Raw genomic sequence first — 13,641 nt, 5'->3', positions numbered from 1 at the left:
CAGCCCGGGTGATGCGATGCGGGGCACGGCGGCCCCAGCTCCCGGCCCCAGGGTGTCTGAAGGGGAGCGGGCGTTCTGCGCCCGCAGCCTTTGTGCGAGCCCCGCTTCTCTGCCATCTCCTCCGGCAGTAGCAGGCACCGTGCGCTGGGCTCCAGCAGCGATCGCCCGTCGCTCGCTTTGCCCGCGGCAGCGTTTTGTGTCCGGCCGCTCCGGGGAGCGAACGGCTTAGCCGAGGTGTGAGGATTTCAGCGAGGACTTTCGGCGGGGGGATGAGGTGTTTCTGTTAACATACGATGAACCCGTGCGGCGTTTCAGGCTTTGTGCAGATGCTTTAGCAAACCTCTGTCGTCTGGGAAACTCTATTCCAAAAAAGCCCTCATTTTTGGTGTTTTACAGTATCGCTAATTGGATTGGGATAAGCGTGGCCTAAAGAGGGTTTAAAATGTGATTAATCTTGTCGTTAAGTGCCAGGAACGTTTATCCTGCGGAGGGAAGAAGAGGGAGAGGCAATGGGACAGAGCAGCGTCCTGTGGGACCCTGGAAGCAGTGTCCTCCAGTCCCGTGGGACCTTGGATGCACTTCCCCATTTCCTGCCCTTGTCTCTTCCCCGCTTTGCGGGTTCCGTGTCCCAGTCCTTGTCCCTCTTGTAGAATGAGAACCCTTCAGAGTTTATTCTTCGCTTAGGCTTGACAGACCCGGGGCACTCGTTTCCTTCTTTCTTCACCAGCCAGAGTGCTCCAAGTACGAGGGAAAAGAACCTGAAACAAACTTAGCTGTACAGTCAGCTGGCTTCCAATACGGTCTCTCTTTAGTTGGCTTTTTTTTCCCCCCCTTTAATTATTAATTGGCAGGCTCAGAAAGAGCCGTGTCCTTGCTTTTTTTTCTTTTAATGTTTGCCGGTACTTCAGCAATTTAATAATGCTGCCTAGAGAACTTGATGACTTATAGGTGTTTTGAAAGCTGTGTAATAAGAGCCTACTAATAGTCTTCTTTTGCTACTGTTTCATTCTTGGAGGGAACAATCTTTCCTGCTGGAGAGTTGCGGTTCAAATTTCCACAAGCGCTTGTTGCCTGTGCCTCTAGCTAAATTTATAAAGGAATCCTGTTAGCTTGTACAAAGCTAAATCTGGCTGTAGCAGCTCCTGGCTGTGCCATTCACTGTGGTTGGCAAGGCACAATATATAGCTTCCTTGAGATTTATTTTTAAATACTGGTTTTTTTTTTTGGTGTGTGTGGCACGTAGCTGTCATAATTTTGGGAACTCTCTTTACCAATGTGTGTGGGTGCTTTGCGATGAAACCATAAGAGTTATGCTAAGGTTAGAAAATGTATTAATAGGGTGCTTGTCTTGAAAATATGAGATGGCAGTTTGAGATCAGCCTCTTAATGAATATTGGTATTGTTCTCAGGTCCATGCAGATGCTTAGCCATTAAACTTTGACTTTCTGTTTCTCCTTTGTGTTCTCAGTTGGCAAACTCGAAATGACGCAAAGCACTCTGATAAAAGGTTCAGTTTTAAATGTGTAACTTACAGGAATGCTGGCTTTTTCTCACAGACCTAGGGAGCCCTGGGCAAACAACATCGACCTGTGGCTGTACAACTGAGTGCATCCATGCAAAGGCATATCATGATTCTAATGCTAGGTGTTAATGTGTCATTTTCCTTGTTTTACTTATGATTTTCATAAAAGAAAAAGAAGAAAAGATAGGTGTGTAGTCCAATTGGTTTGTAACAGTCTTACTCGGCAGCATCTTGCAAAGACAATATTGCCTTGATTTTTAAGTAAGGGTGGATGTTAAGAATGCACAGCTTTGGAAATCTTCAAGTAGGGAACTTAGTTTGTTGGCAGCTCTCATGATTTCAGGACATGTGCTAATGTGTTCTTCCTTGAGCAGGATGTGAGAATACAAGTTAACTGTCCAAAGGCATACTTTGGGCCTAAAATGGTTGATTACAAGCCCTTGGTCTAAACTGTTCACAGTAGAAAAGGTTTGGAGCTGACTGTGATGTGTTGTTTGGGGTGTTTTTCATTTTGGTAGTGCTTTTATTTGTCTGGGTTTTTTTAGGGGCTTGTGTTTTGTGTATTATTATTTTATTTTATTTTAAACCTATGTTGTGACCTAAAAGGTTAAAGCTAGAAGGGAAGTGAAAATATCTTCTTACTTGTTTAATAAGTAATTTAGGTAAGTCATTAGTTTGTGGTACTTTTTGCTGCTGTTATTTGTATAGATTGGTGTGGTTGAACCTTTCAATGATGCAATTTTTTGTTTGGCACCAGTATTAGTATTTTTGCTAAGTCATTTGGAACAGTGTGCGTGTTTGAAAGCTTCTTCCTGTGCATTTGTTTGGGTTGCCATATACCTGTCCTCTGCTTTTCCTATGCATGTGATTTCTTGGCTTCAATTCAGGAAAGGCTTTTTAAACCCAGCTAACTAGGTAGGGCTGTAGCAACTGATGATGACACATACTTGAACCAGTGCTTTATTGTCTTTGAATGCAAACTCTGCAGTGCAAAACTGATATGTTCTCTGTAACCATATAACATGAACAGAACTGTTATTGTGATTGTGGCTTCTATCATTTTACTTTACTGAAAAGATTATTGGTACCAGGGATAGCCAAAGCTCTGTGATAGCATCACATATGCAACTTGTAGCCTTTGAAATCAACCCAAAGACAGGACTAACAAGAATACAGTTACAAAATCTGCTGTTATTTTGAAGAATAGTTCCACAGATTAGCCTGAGATATCGCTATTAGAAAAGAAGTCTTTGAACAGAGGTATGATCTCTAAAATTCAAGCGTGTCCTTTGTAATAGTATTTTAAAAAGACCAGCCCACACCAAAGCAATTCCTAGGTAAGGTTACTACAGATTACATGAACTCAGAATGGACAGGGTTTTTTTTTTGTTTTTGTTTTATCTCTTAATTACTCTTTAAAAAGTCCCAAATATCAACCTTTAACAGATATTTTGCACACTTATTAAAGTATGCCAAAGACTCATTCAACTCTTGGGTTTTGTTTGTTTCCCTCATGCTTGGTTGCCATTGTAGCGATTGCTGGGCACTCTCTCCTCATCTAAGCCAGAGCTGCAGTTCTTGGGTTTTTGAGCATGGGGTCATAAAGACGAGAGGCACCATGTTGCTGGGTGGCAGCTGGAGATAATGCTCAGCATGGCCCTGTCACATACCCCAAGTCCATAGGGTCAGATGCACTGGGTCAAGAAATAATTGAAACATCCAATCTGATGATTAAGGGAGCCATTTGCAGAACTTTGATTGGAAGTGTTTCTTGGATTAGATGTCTATAAAGCCGCGGCAGTTACAAGTTAGCACAAAGGAGTTAATTTGATGTGCATTCCCTTTTGTATTCAGTCATGTGTCAAGAAGGATGATTGCTGTGTTACAGAAACACATTTTATTGACATATTGTATTAGTTATGGCTTTAAGTTATTTTGTCATAAATTTCTTAGAGGCATAGTGTAGTGCACAAATATTTAGCTAGAACACATAATAGAAGATTAAATAATGGCATATGAAAAAATCCAACTCAGTAATGTAATGTCTACTGAAGACATTTGAAGTAGTTGTGATTGTGTATGGCAGCCCTCATAATAAGCTGGAATTTTTTCTTGTGGGGACAATGAAGATGTCTTACCACTACTTACGCTAAACAGCATTTTGCTTTTGTAGTGTTAAGTGGGGAAAAATAATTGTTGCAGCCCTCAGCAAAGTCTGGAGTGGCAGAAAGACTTGCAGAGGTGATGCTGAATGGTTAGTTTTGAGAACTTGCGTTACTGTGATTACACAGAAAGAGTTCTAGTTTGCAGGACTGGCAATGAGGGAAAAACTAGAAGAAAGCATTATTCTTGTAAAGTGGGAATGCAGACAACATAGAACCTATAATTCTACCCCTCTTTCCCCTTTCCCCCCTCCCCCCTTTTTTTTGTTAAGGATGCTTTTCAAGACATTTCTAATAGCTGCTCATTTAATAGTTGATTAAGCTTCTCATTCTGGGAGACTAACCAAAACTACCTAAAGTGTTGTGCTGTGTCACCAGTCCCAAACAGTGACCTCCCCACCACAATAATGGCTCAGACTTCCCAAACTTGTGTGTTTGGTTTATTAACCATTAATCTTGAAATATTATTCAGTTCCTTTCATTTTTTTAGGCTATTAAAGTAATATTTTCCAGCTTTTTTTGTTGTAACTGTAATACACAGAAACTTCTTTTTTGAAAGAAAAGCTGAAATTCCCATGAGATGTCACGGTTCCAAGACCTGGGGCTTTGGAAAAACATCGTGCATCAGTGCGAGTGGGTGCAACTGAGAACCGAGGGGGCAACAGGAGCAGAGTGAATGAAGACTCTGAGTCAGTCTTAGGCATATCACCAGTGCAGTGGTGGATTGGAAGTGATTGGAAGTATGGGAGCCTTTTATATATGTGGTTAAGAATACAAGAGATGAATGTGAACTGATTAAATAATAAAGTATCAGCAAAGCCTATTTGTGCTAATTCAATTTCCAAACAGTATGTCATAGTGTTAAAAGTTTCTCAAATCACTTTAAGGATATAAATAATATTTTTAGTTGTGGTTGTTGTATCAGATAGGTTTCTCTAGTCTGATTCACCAAAAGTTGAGTTTATATGAACTTGGTCTAAATTACATTTAACTGCAAATTTGATTACATTAGAGGAAAGTGGAGGAAAAGAAAGGGGCCTACTCAGGGTGGACTGGGGAAGGAAATGAAGGGAAAAGCTACTGATACTTAACTGAGGGGGCCTGAAAAAAGCAGTTGTCCAAGCAAAAACACAAGCTGCTTAAAACCACTGTCAGCTGCTGACTGGGGTGCCTTCTGAAGGAGCTGAGTAATGGGGGTGTTCACTGCCTGTGTTCTGATCATGATGCAGAGCATTGCTGTGAAGATATAGAGCAAGGTGTTGGTTTAAAAGTTTATCTAGAATAGAGACTTGATGCATTTGACTTGTTTTCTTTCTTCCTTCCTTCCTTCCTTCCTCAGCATGAGCTCTGCTGGTCCTTTTTCCAAGTCCTCTATGGGACCACGGGTGGTTATCCTAGTGGAAGTTGCATGTGTGTTTAAGTGTAGTGAACAGGTATAACTTGGGCTGGTAGCTGTTTCCCACGCAAACTTGACTTTAGTAGTGCTAATTATCTTTGAATCCTATAAGTCTTGCTTGCCTGCTCTGTCATTGACTTTCAGGCTGCAAGTGGTGCCAAGCTTCTTCCCATAAGCATCTGTCCTGTAGAAACATGCATGTGAGCCCTGCCCAGATGTTTTAAAACCTAGTCTGATGAATGTTAACATTGAACTATTTGAACATTCATATCCATTCAGACATTTCAAGATCATGCCCCAGGTGTTAGTATCATGCAGCTGATGTTTTGTGCTGATTGGATGCATGCATCCTCTCACTGGAATTACTGAGCAGAGGTAAAAAGGGTGTCGTGGGAACAGTGGATCACCTGCTCAGTTGTCTACTCAGAGATGTTATGGATAAAACCTTGATGCCTAGGCTCAGGAAATAGAAGGCTGTTTGGATTGCCCTGAGGAGCGCCGTCAGGCACAGCGGAACAGCCAGCTTCCTTTCATGGTCACAGTTGACATCTTTCAGTATCGTCATCTGGGTGTGGGCTTCAAGGTCAGCTTCTGCCTTTTAATAAGCCCACATGAGCAGTCTCTATCTCCTAGTCATAATGCATAGGCTCTAGTGCTTGTACTTTCTCCCATACTTCTGCTTGTGTTAGGTGGAGTTATCTGTAAACACAGACAAGTTTCCCTCACTAGCCTCCTGTAAACTCTTCTTTGTTAAAATATTTACCAGTTGTTTCCCCCGCTGCATGTCCCCTAAGATTAGATACAGTGTGCTGCAGCTGTGTTGTGATTGCCACATTCCAGTACCAACTTGCTGTATTTCTTTTATTCCCTTTTTTCTTTTTCTATTTTTTTTTTTTTTTCCTTTTTTTTTTTTTTTTTTTTTTTTTTTTTTTTTTTTTTTTTTTGTGGTGTTCCCAGTAAGCCCAGGTCATAGTTGAGGTTCCAATGCACTTCAGAAGTACAGTGGCAGAATTACTTGCTTTCTGCTGCTTCCACTGATCTGTGATACTTCAATCTAAAGTAACATCCTTTGAGTCCTTGATACCTGATACGAAGCAAAAATTATAGTTCATTCTTTGTAAGGAATTTTGAAAATAGATGGATGAAATGAAGAACTTATTATACAAGTCTGTAATCTTCTTTATCACTTCAGTATGCAGAAAGCTTTCCACTTGCTGTTTAAACTGCAACCAAGTTAACATCAGCAGAAACATCATTGTTGCTTGCAAGCAGGTTTGGTGCTGCTGAGATTAGCATGCTTCACACTGAAGTGTTTGTGAAGCTTTGTCACTGTTTACTTTCCAATTCCTTCTCATTATCCTGATAACACACCTTGTGTGGTTGCTCAGAGAGCTGTCATACTTTAGTGTCTGAGTGATGTCATCAGAGACTTCATCCTGTTGCAGAAACACTAATTTCTCTGAAGAATCAGCAGTCTTGGGCTATTTGAATAGTAGACAAAGATGTATTCAAAAATGAATCATTATTGAATTTGGAGAGACATCTTTCTTTCCTTCAGCCATTGCCAGCATATGAAGTTTGTAATCTCTCCTTCCCATCAGTCTTCTCTGGTAATTGTCAGTCTCTGTCATGCTGGGTGAGTCTGAAGTCACCTCTGATTTGATCAGTCCTGATCATTTTGTGTTCCTGCCACCTTGAGGAGGTTGCTGTCTCTGTCCTGCAGACACAGAGGCCCACTTCCCGCACTCCTCGCTGGATGCATTTTACAATCCTTGCCTTATCAGGTTGGTTATGCTGTGAAGTCTCTGTCTTGTGGTAAGAAGGTAACATTTCCAGTAACTCATTCTCCTGAGCTTGAACTCATTTAATCTTGTGAATTTTTCCCAGATTTCCCAGGGAAAGCCATTAAGTTCTCTTCTGAACATCTATCTACCTGTAGCACCAAGTATCAGGCACAGTGTAGGCTTTTTGGTAAGTCACTGTAGAATTTTGTGATTTGTTATTAAGCAAAAGATAGTAAGCAATTCCTGAGGGCATCAATAACCTATCAACCTCCGAGGTTTCTTTCTGATTTATAGGGCAGTGCTTCTGTTTCTCCATTGTTTTAAATGTCATTGTTCCTAAACTGGCTTCAGAGATGTGTGCTTAGGAGAGTCAGTGCCTGACAAATTTTCTAGGTGAAAAGGACTAGGCTTTCTTCAGACCTTCCCTTCATGAATCACTTTCCTCTTCCATAAAGTCTGCCAGTGTGAAACGTAGAATAGAGCATCAGGAAAACACTATTCTTTCTGTGTGAAGGACAGAGTGGTTTGCTGAGGCATGAGCCATGTTGAGCAGAGTTTAAGAGCTGATCTCCTGCAGGGTGACTCAGCCTAGTGATTATTACTGCAGCCTGCCCTTTGCCACTTTATCTGCAGTGTTATTCTCTTCCGGTAGCGTGGCCTGTTACCAACACAGTCGTGCTCCCTTGGTCACGGCTGTACATGCCAACAATATCCCTCGAGTTCCTCAGTCTCACAGCTAAGCTGTCCTGCTGCTGTCATGCACAATGCAGATCCAAAAGAAACCACATTGAAGAGGTTCTTGCAACTCTGCAGCAGAAGCTCCTGCCAGTAAACCACCCCTATTGTCAAATGCACCCAACTGATTTGGCTCTTCTACCCCTGAGGCCCCTCCAAAGTAGTTTGTTCACCCAAAGTGCAGCATAAGCACTGACTTGGATTTCCACAAGGTCAAAGCAAAGCAGAATAGGCATTTTTCTTCTACTCTCCATTGGTGAACCTTTGATGTGATGGGATCTATGATATGCACATGTTGGGTTTGGAGGAGAACAAATTTCTTCCACACACCACTGCATGCTGTTTGGTTAGGGTAGGAGTTGTGTCTGCTTTTCAAGGAAGAATTCTGGAAAAACAAAATCACAACTGTCTGGTTTGGCGTCTTCAGAAGTAAAGCTGGTTGTCAGCCTTTGTCAGTTAAGGTTTGCTGCTTTCTAGTATCTTTCTTCTCTAGGAGATAGTGCTTCTGTATATACCTGGCAGATTTGTCTGCCCACCCTGGCTGTGAGCATCATGCAGCTATTCAAGCTTCCACGGGGATATGGGTGCCAGGGCCATCTGAATGCCTTTTCATAGCCTCTGTCTTGTAGTGTTGAGGAGTCTGCCCACCACATGGTGCTCCTTTTCCTTCTGCTCTTCTTTGTTTCAATACCTGTATTGCATGAAGAGTCCTTTTGTTTTTAACGGAGGCTCGGTGATGCCCATCTTCTGACAATTTCAGAAAAATGTACTGGGTTGGTTTCTGTAACTTGTTACTTGTAAATGTTGTCATATCAGGAGATGATTTGTTCTGGTACGTGGGTCAGAGTTACTTGTCTACGCCCATACTTGCCCAACACTGACTTCCTTCCTGGGGACAGTTCGAGGTCATACCAGTGATGATCTGGAGGAGTTCAGGCAACGATTCACTCTTAGCTGTTGACTTTCTCATGCAACTCAGCCTTTGTGTTGTTCACTGTTGTGAATGGGTAGAGTGAAGGAAAGTCTAGGAGAGCTGCATGTACCTAGGTTGTGACATTAGCTTAATACATCTGGGAAAGTGCTCAGCTGACTGCGTATGGAATAAATCTGTTTCCTTGGGATGCAGCACATCTGTCTATTCATCACAGTTACATCGTGCAATGAGAAGGCACTGCAATATGTGGCCTTCCCTTGATGCTTTACTAGGCGAGCTGCTTTCCTGGGCCTGAAAAGTTGGAATTTAAGTACTGGCACATAAATCAGTAAAGATCACATCAAATAAATTCTTACTTTAGTCCTCATCACCAGTGATTAGACCTGCACAGTGGTTTGCCATCCTACACATGGGAATTCTAAGTATAATTTTATTCTCTGCTTTTCTTAGAGGATCAGGATGTGAAATTGTTTGGCAAGAGTATTTGTTTTAAAATAATACAGTACATGTTGTCACCATTTTATTACGTTAAATACACAATATGAGTTGTAAGGACGGAGTTGTCTGGATGTGTAATGTGATTTAGTACGGTCGGGAGCCAGGTTACAGCAGGGATGATGGTATATTGGTTACTCAATTCCTTTAAGTGGGCATGCATGTATTTTCTTTGTGATAGTGTTTCTAGTGCAAAAGTACGCAATATTCTTACACTAATGTTTGAGAAATAAACCATTTGTTCAGCTGAGTTGGTCCAAAATTTCACAAGATGAAAAATACATTTTCCTTACAGATTGTTCTGTTATATAGTATGACTATACCAAGATCTGTAGAAAACTTTCTCGAAAAAGTTAAGGAAGGTTGATAGAAGAACACCCTGTAGTATCCAATAGCTGTGCTTTAATTGATTTGGATGTGACTGAAGGACCCTGTTTGAAGTCATCAATCCCTTTGAAAGGCCATTGTTAGAAGTTAGAAGTTAGAAAGTACCTGCCAGCTTTAGGCCAATAATTTTACTCTGGAACTAAGAAGCTGTTATTGATGAAACTTCTATCAAACGAGTGTCCCTGTAAAAAGTTTTGGCTTCTTCAGTTTTCCTGTTTTCCTGATTTTTAATTTATTTATATAGATATATACACACATATGTATACACATGTATGTGTGTATATTCGAACTGCTGTGGTTGCGTTGCCAGTCTATGTCTTTCTAGGATTCTTAAAGAAAGGATTTTAGCAGTTGAAATTGAGTCCTTTGCCTCTGGAGGATTTGAGACTAAGGAAACTCGGATGGACTAAATGGAAATTAGGATGGTAATTGCAGCCTATTTTGTATTTTCATTTTGCTTAATTTACAAGCTGAGGTACAGTCAGGTGGTTGGGCATTTGAATGTTACAACTGTTACAGTCTAATCACAGGATCCCGGTAAAACTACTCATGTGTTTCCTTTTTCAGATTCACAGCAATGTTAATGAAGGCTCTTCTATGTATTCAGTTATGAACAGAAAAAGCCTAAATGCAGTAAATAAAATTGTTATTATAATTGTCACTCAGTGATACCGAAAGGGAAAAAAATATAGTCTTTTAATCTGTTAAATTGCATTGTAGTGTTAATTTATTGCTCTAAATATAGCAACTGGATGAGGAAGATGTATTGATTTTTCATAAAAAAACCCCTGATGCATCTCTCAGATGGAGTAGATTTGTATTTAAAAAACATCTGTAGGTGAACATTATGCCACATTAGCAAGATTGAATTGCTTGTATTACTGTTGAAGTTCCAAGTACACCAATATTTTTAAATGGATTTTTGAAATGTTAAATTTTGCCTGTTTATGATTTAGTTCCCCTAGACCAAATTAGCTTGGATGCTCAGTAGTGACTTTATTTATTCTGGCATAAGAAGAAGCATAGGGCAGAGCTTCCTGGTCTCAAAAAACTGGTGATGGTAAGAGGCCTCTGCAGAGTTCCCAGCCAGCTAAATGCTTGAGGTATTTTGCCATACAGGAAATCAATTGCAGCTGAATGTGCACTGTTTCCACTCCAAGTATATAAACAGGCCTTATGGTGATATTAAAAAGAAAAAAAAAAAAATCCAGTCTTGCATTCAGTAGCTTCTTGGAAGTTCAGGGCAAGGAACATTTGATGTTTGGTTTCTGTGGATTCCCCACTGACACCTTTAGCTGAGTCCCTAGTATAGAAACAGCTAAGAAGGACAAGTAAATTAAACTTGGTGTCCTCTAGAACAGGCAAATGTAAAGCAATGGCTTAGAGAAATGAAAATAATAAAAAAGGTATTGTTGTTCAATTCTTGCTTGATGTTTCAGTCGGTGTTCTGAAGCTGGGAAGGGTTACAAATTTAACAAAGGAATTGAGTTCTTTCCCTCGTTAAATCAAGAATCCTTTGGTTTTTTAGGCTTCAAGATAGGTTAATAAATTTTGCTAGAAAAAGCTGCACCACAGTTGTATCTAAACAGCTGCTTTTTGTGAAGTGGTAAAAGAAACAAGACTGATCTCAGAAAGTGACCTTTGGCTCTGATTTGCTTTAATGGCTGGAGATGCGTCCTTCTATTGCTCACCAGGAAAATGAGGGTTCATTTGGACAGAGGTTTCCATGTATTAAAGTAATTAAGTTTAAAATCAGTGCTAACAATTTCCAGAAGGAGCATAGCCTGAAGCTTCCAGGGTTTAGAGCTTGAGAACCCAGCAGCACTTCCCTGCTCTGACACAGACTTACAACACAACCACAGACAAACTGTCTGATCTAGATTTTTAATGATATGTAGGTAGGCACTCGCAGAGGTGGTAAGACTCTTAATGGGATTTTCAGAATCACATTAGTGCCTAGTTCCTATTCAAAATCTGATGGTCTAGCCTGTCTGAACCAGATTCAGCTCGTGCTACATTCTATTCAGCTACTCTTTAAGGCAGAATGGGTTGGCAGTACAGGGAGCGTGGCTCAGAGGCTATAAGCTGGAGTGAGTACAGCCCCTGATGAGCTGTGCAGTTGTGCTTCTTCCTCTAATTCTATAATTCCTACTCTCCTTTCAGAATGCCACAAATTTGACAGAGGAGAGGAAAAGTGACTCCACTTTGCCTAATCTAAGAGTCGATTTAGCTGTCAAGTGCTCTACAAGGTACAAATTTTTAAATTATTATTTTAGCTTATTTATTTATTTTATTTTTAATAAAAGATGGTGGGTTCTGTGCCTCTGGCTGAGGTGATTACTGCTGATGTTCAGTAAACATACCTAAGTTAACCATGAAGCTGCTTAGTATGCAAATCCACATTAGGTCACTCTAGTGTATAGGCCTGAAATCTTGGCTAGGCAAGACGTGGGTTTTCTTGATGTGCATGCTAGTGGGGCTTTATGCTAATTAAATTAAATTTTTGGGGGACCTTAGCAGGTTGGGAAGGTTAAGTCTTCAGCTTTAGCATTGTTTCTGTAACTGAAATTTTGCTAAAAGTATGTAGGTTTTAGTTTTGTTGCTTGATTCCATCCTTTTTGGTAGCAGAAGAGCCACTCTTATGGAGAAACAAGAGTTTTTCCATGGGGCTTGAGAGATCTGGGACTTCTGTGGTCTCCTGATATTTCCTATGTTACTATATGTCATTCTGAGAGGAAATTGATCTTTCATAGTTTATTTTTTTTAGGGGGTTAGTTTTGTTTTTGTACTCTCACTACCTGGAAGTCTTGGGGGATCTGGAAACTTGAAAGCATACGAAAAACAGGTTTAGATGCCAGGGAAATATAACCTGATTGTAATAACTGATTTCACTCATTTGATTATCTGAAACAAATTGACATTCCTGAAATCTTCACCATAGGGCTGTCAGCAGACTCCACAGAAAATATTAAAAAGAGGATGTTAGGCAAGGTACCTTTATCCATTCTTTACTCCTCAGTCCTTGTGCCAACCCAAAGGAGTCTTTTCCTCCCTCTGAAGAAAATGGATGTTCGGTGATGGGCTTTGAGGGTGACAGCATGGACACTTCTATGTGGATAAACTCAGTGACTTATAAATAACCTATTTCACTGCTAGTGCTAAAACCAGTGTAGCATGGGTTAGTTTAAAATATAATAATTTTTTAAAGTGCATTATGCTAATTGCCATTCTGGCTTCTGTGACTTGCAGAGGGAATACTAATATGCTAGATTAGACCACTAATTGGTAATACTTACTATTTTACCCTACTGACTGCGGGGCTTGTAATATAATTTTGTAGTACGTATTGATGATACAATTGTGTTCAAATATTTATAAAATTTTAGGAGAGTGGCAACTTTATGTCAGATTCAATGCTTTGAGGTCGCATAGCTTTAAGGGATACACACTAGCAGAATTGCATAACATTCAGCTGAAGCTTACATCTGACAAACATTAGTGAGATCTTCCTCTCCTTTGGATCCAAGGGAGAACAGTCTATGTAAGTAGGAAAACATTTTGCAGAGGCTGAGAGAGGAAAGACCAGAAATTCCTCTTTAGGATTTTCTAAAAATAGCAAGATTTGAATAGGGTTGCATGTTTTAACATACATCAGAGAAAAATGATCAGCCTGACCTAAATTCAGTACACTGGTTGTCTATGTTATTTGCTGGTATTTAATTACTACAATTTTTTTGGTCCACAGATGTTGAGGGTTATACATTCCCAGGTTCCACAGAGCAAATCAATTTATTTATTTAGCTTGAGATTTGTGCATATCCAAATGCATGTGGAGTATTTGCCTAGTGACCTTAGAAAGTGAACTATTTGCACAAATTCTCCCCTCCTCATCTGATTTCTATTTAATTTTAAGTGTGCTGCTTGGCCTTGGTTTGAATTGCAGTAATTTTAATGTGTTTTCATGATGAACAGAAAAGCTAAACCAGACCATCAGACTTGAGTAACTTTTTTTTCTGCAAGCTGAGATAACATGGCTTGTGCATGTGTCCTGAGAGGCAGAGGATTTCCTAAGACTCTCTGGGATCCATGGCAGACAAGCGTTCACTGTGAAGTGCTTCAGAAAATTGTTGTATCAACAAAACTGAAGTGTGTGGGAATGTATCAACTAACAGGATAAGGCATTCAAGGACTAGATGAAGTGCATTTAGCAAGGAATTAGTACCATG

At 40.3% G+C, this 13,641-nt stretch overlaps 1 protein-coding gene across 1 annotated transcript in view; it reads left to right on the top strand.

Annotated features, from left to right (window-relative positions):
* Positions 1-509: 509 nt before the first annotated feature.
* The window catches only part of LOC104402546 (pleckstrin homology domain-containing family G member 1-like), a gene marked incomplete at its 3' end in the record, with an annotated part of 104,948 nt that continues 91,816 nt past the window's right edge, over positions 510-13,641 (top strand). The window contains exon 1 of the mRNA XM_010010448.1: positions 510-618. Coding sequence (XP_010008750.1) covers positions 510-618 — 109 coding nt within the window. The remainder of the gene's footprint in view (positions 619-13,641) is intronic.

This window comes from Nestor notabilis, unplaced genomic scaffold, assembly GCF_000696875.1.
Source record: "Nestor notabilis isolate BGI_N333 unplaced genomic scaffold, ASM69687v1 scaffold16872, whole genome shotgun sequence".
Lineage (NCBI taxonomy): Eukaryota > Metazoa > Chordata > Aves > Psittaciformes > Psittacidae > Nestor > Nestor notabilis.
Note: the sequence above shows the minus strand (reverse complement) of the source record. Positions and strands in the feature narration are given on the sequence as shown.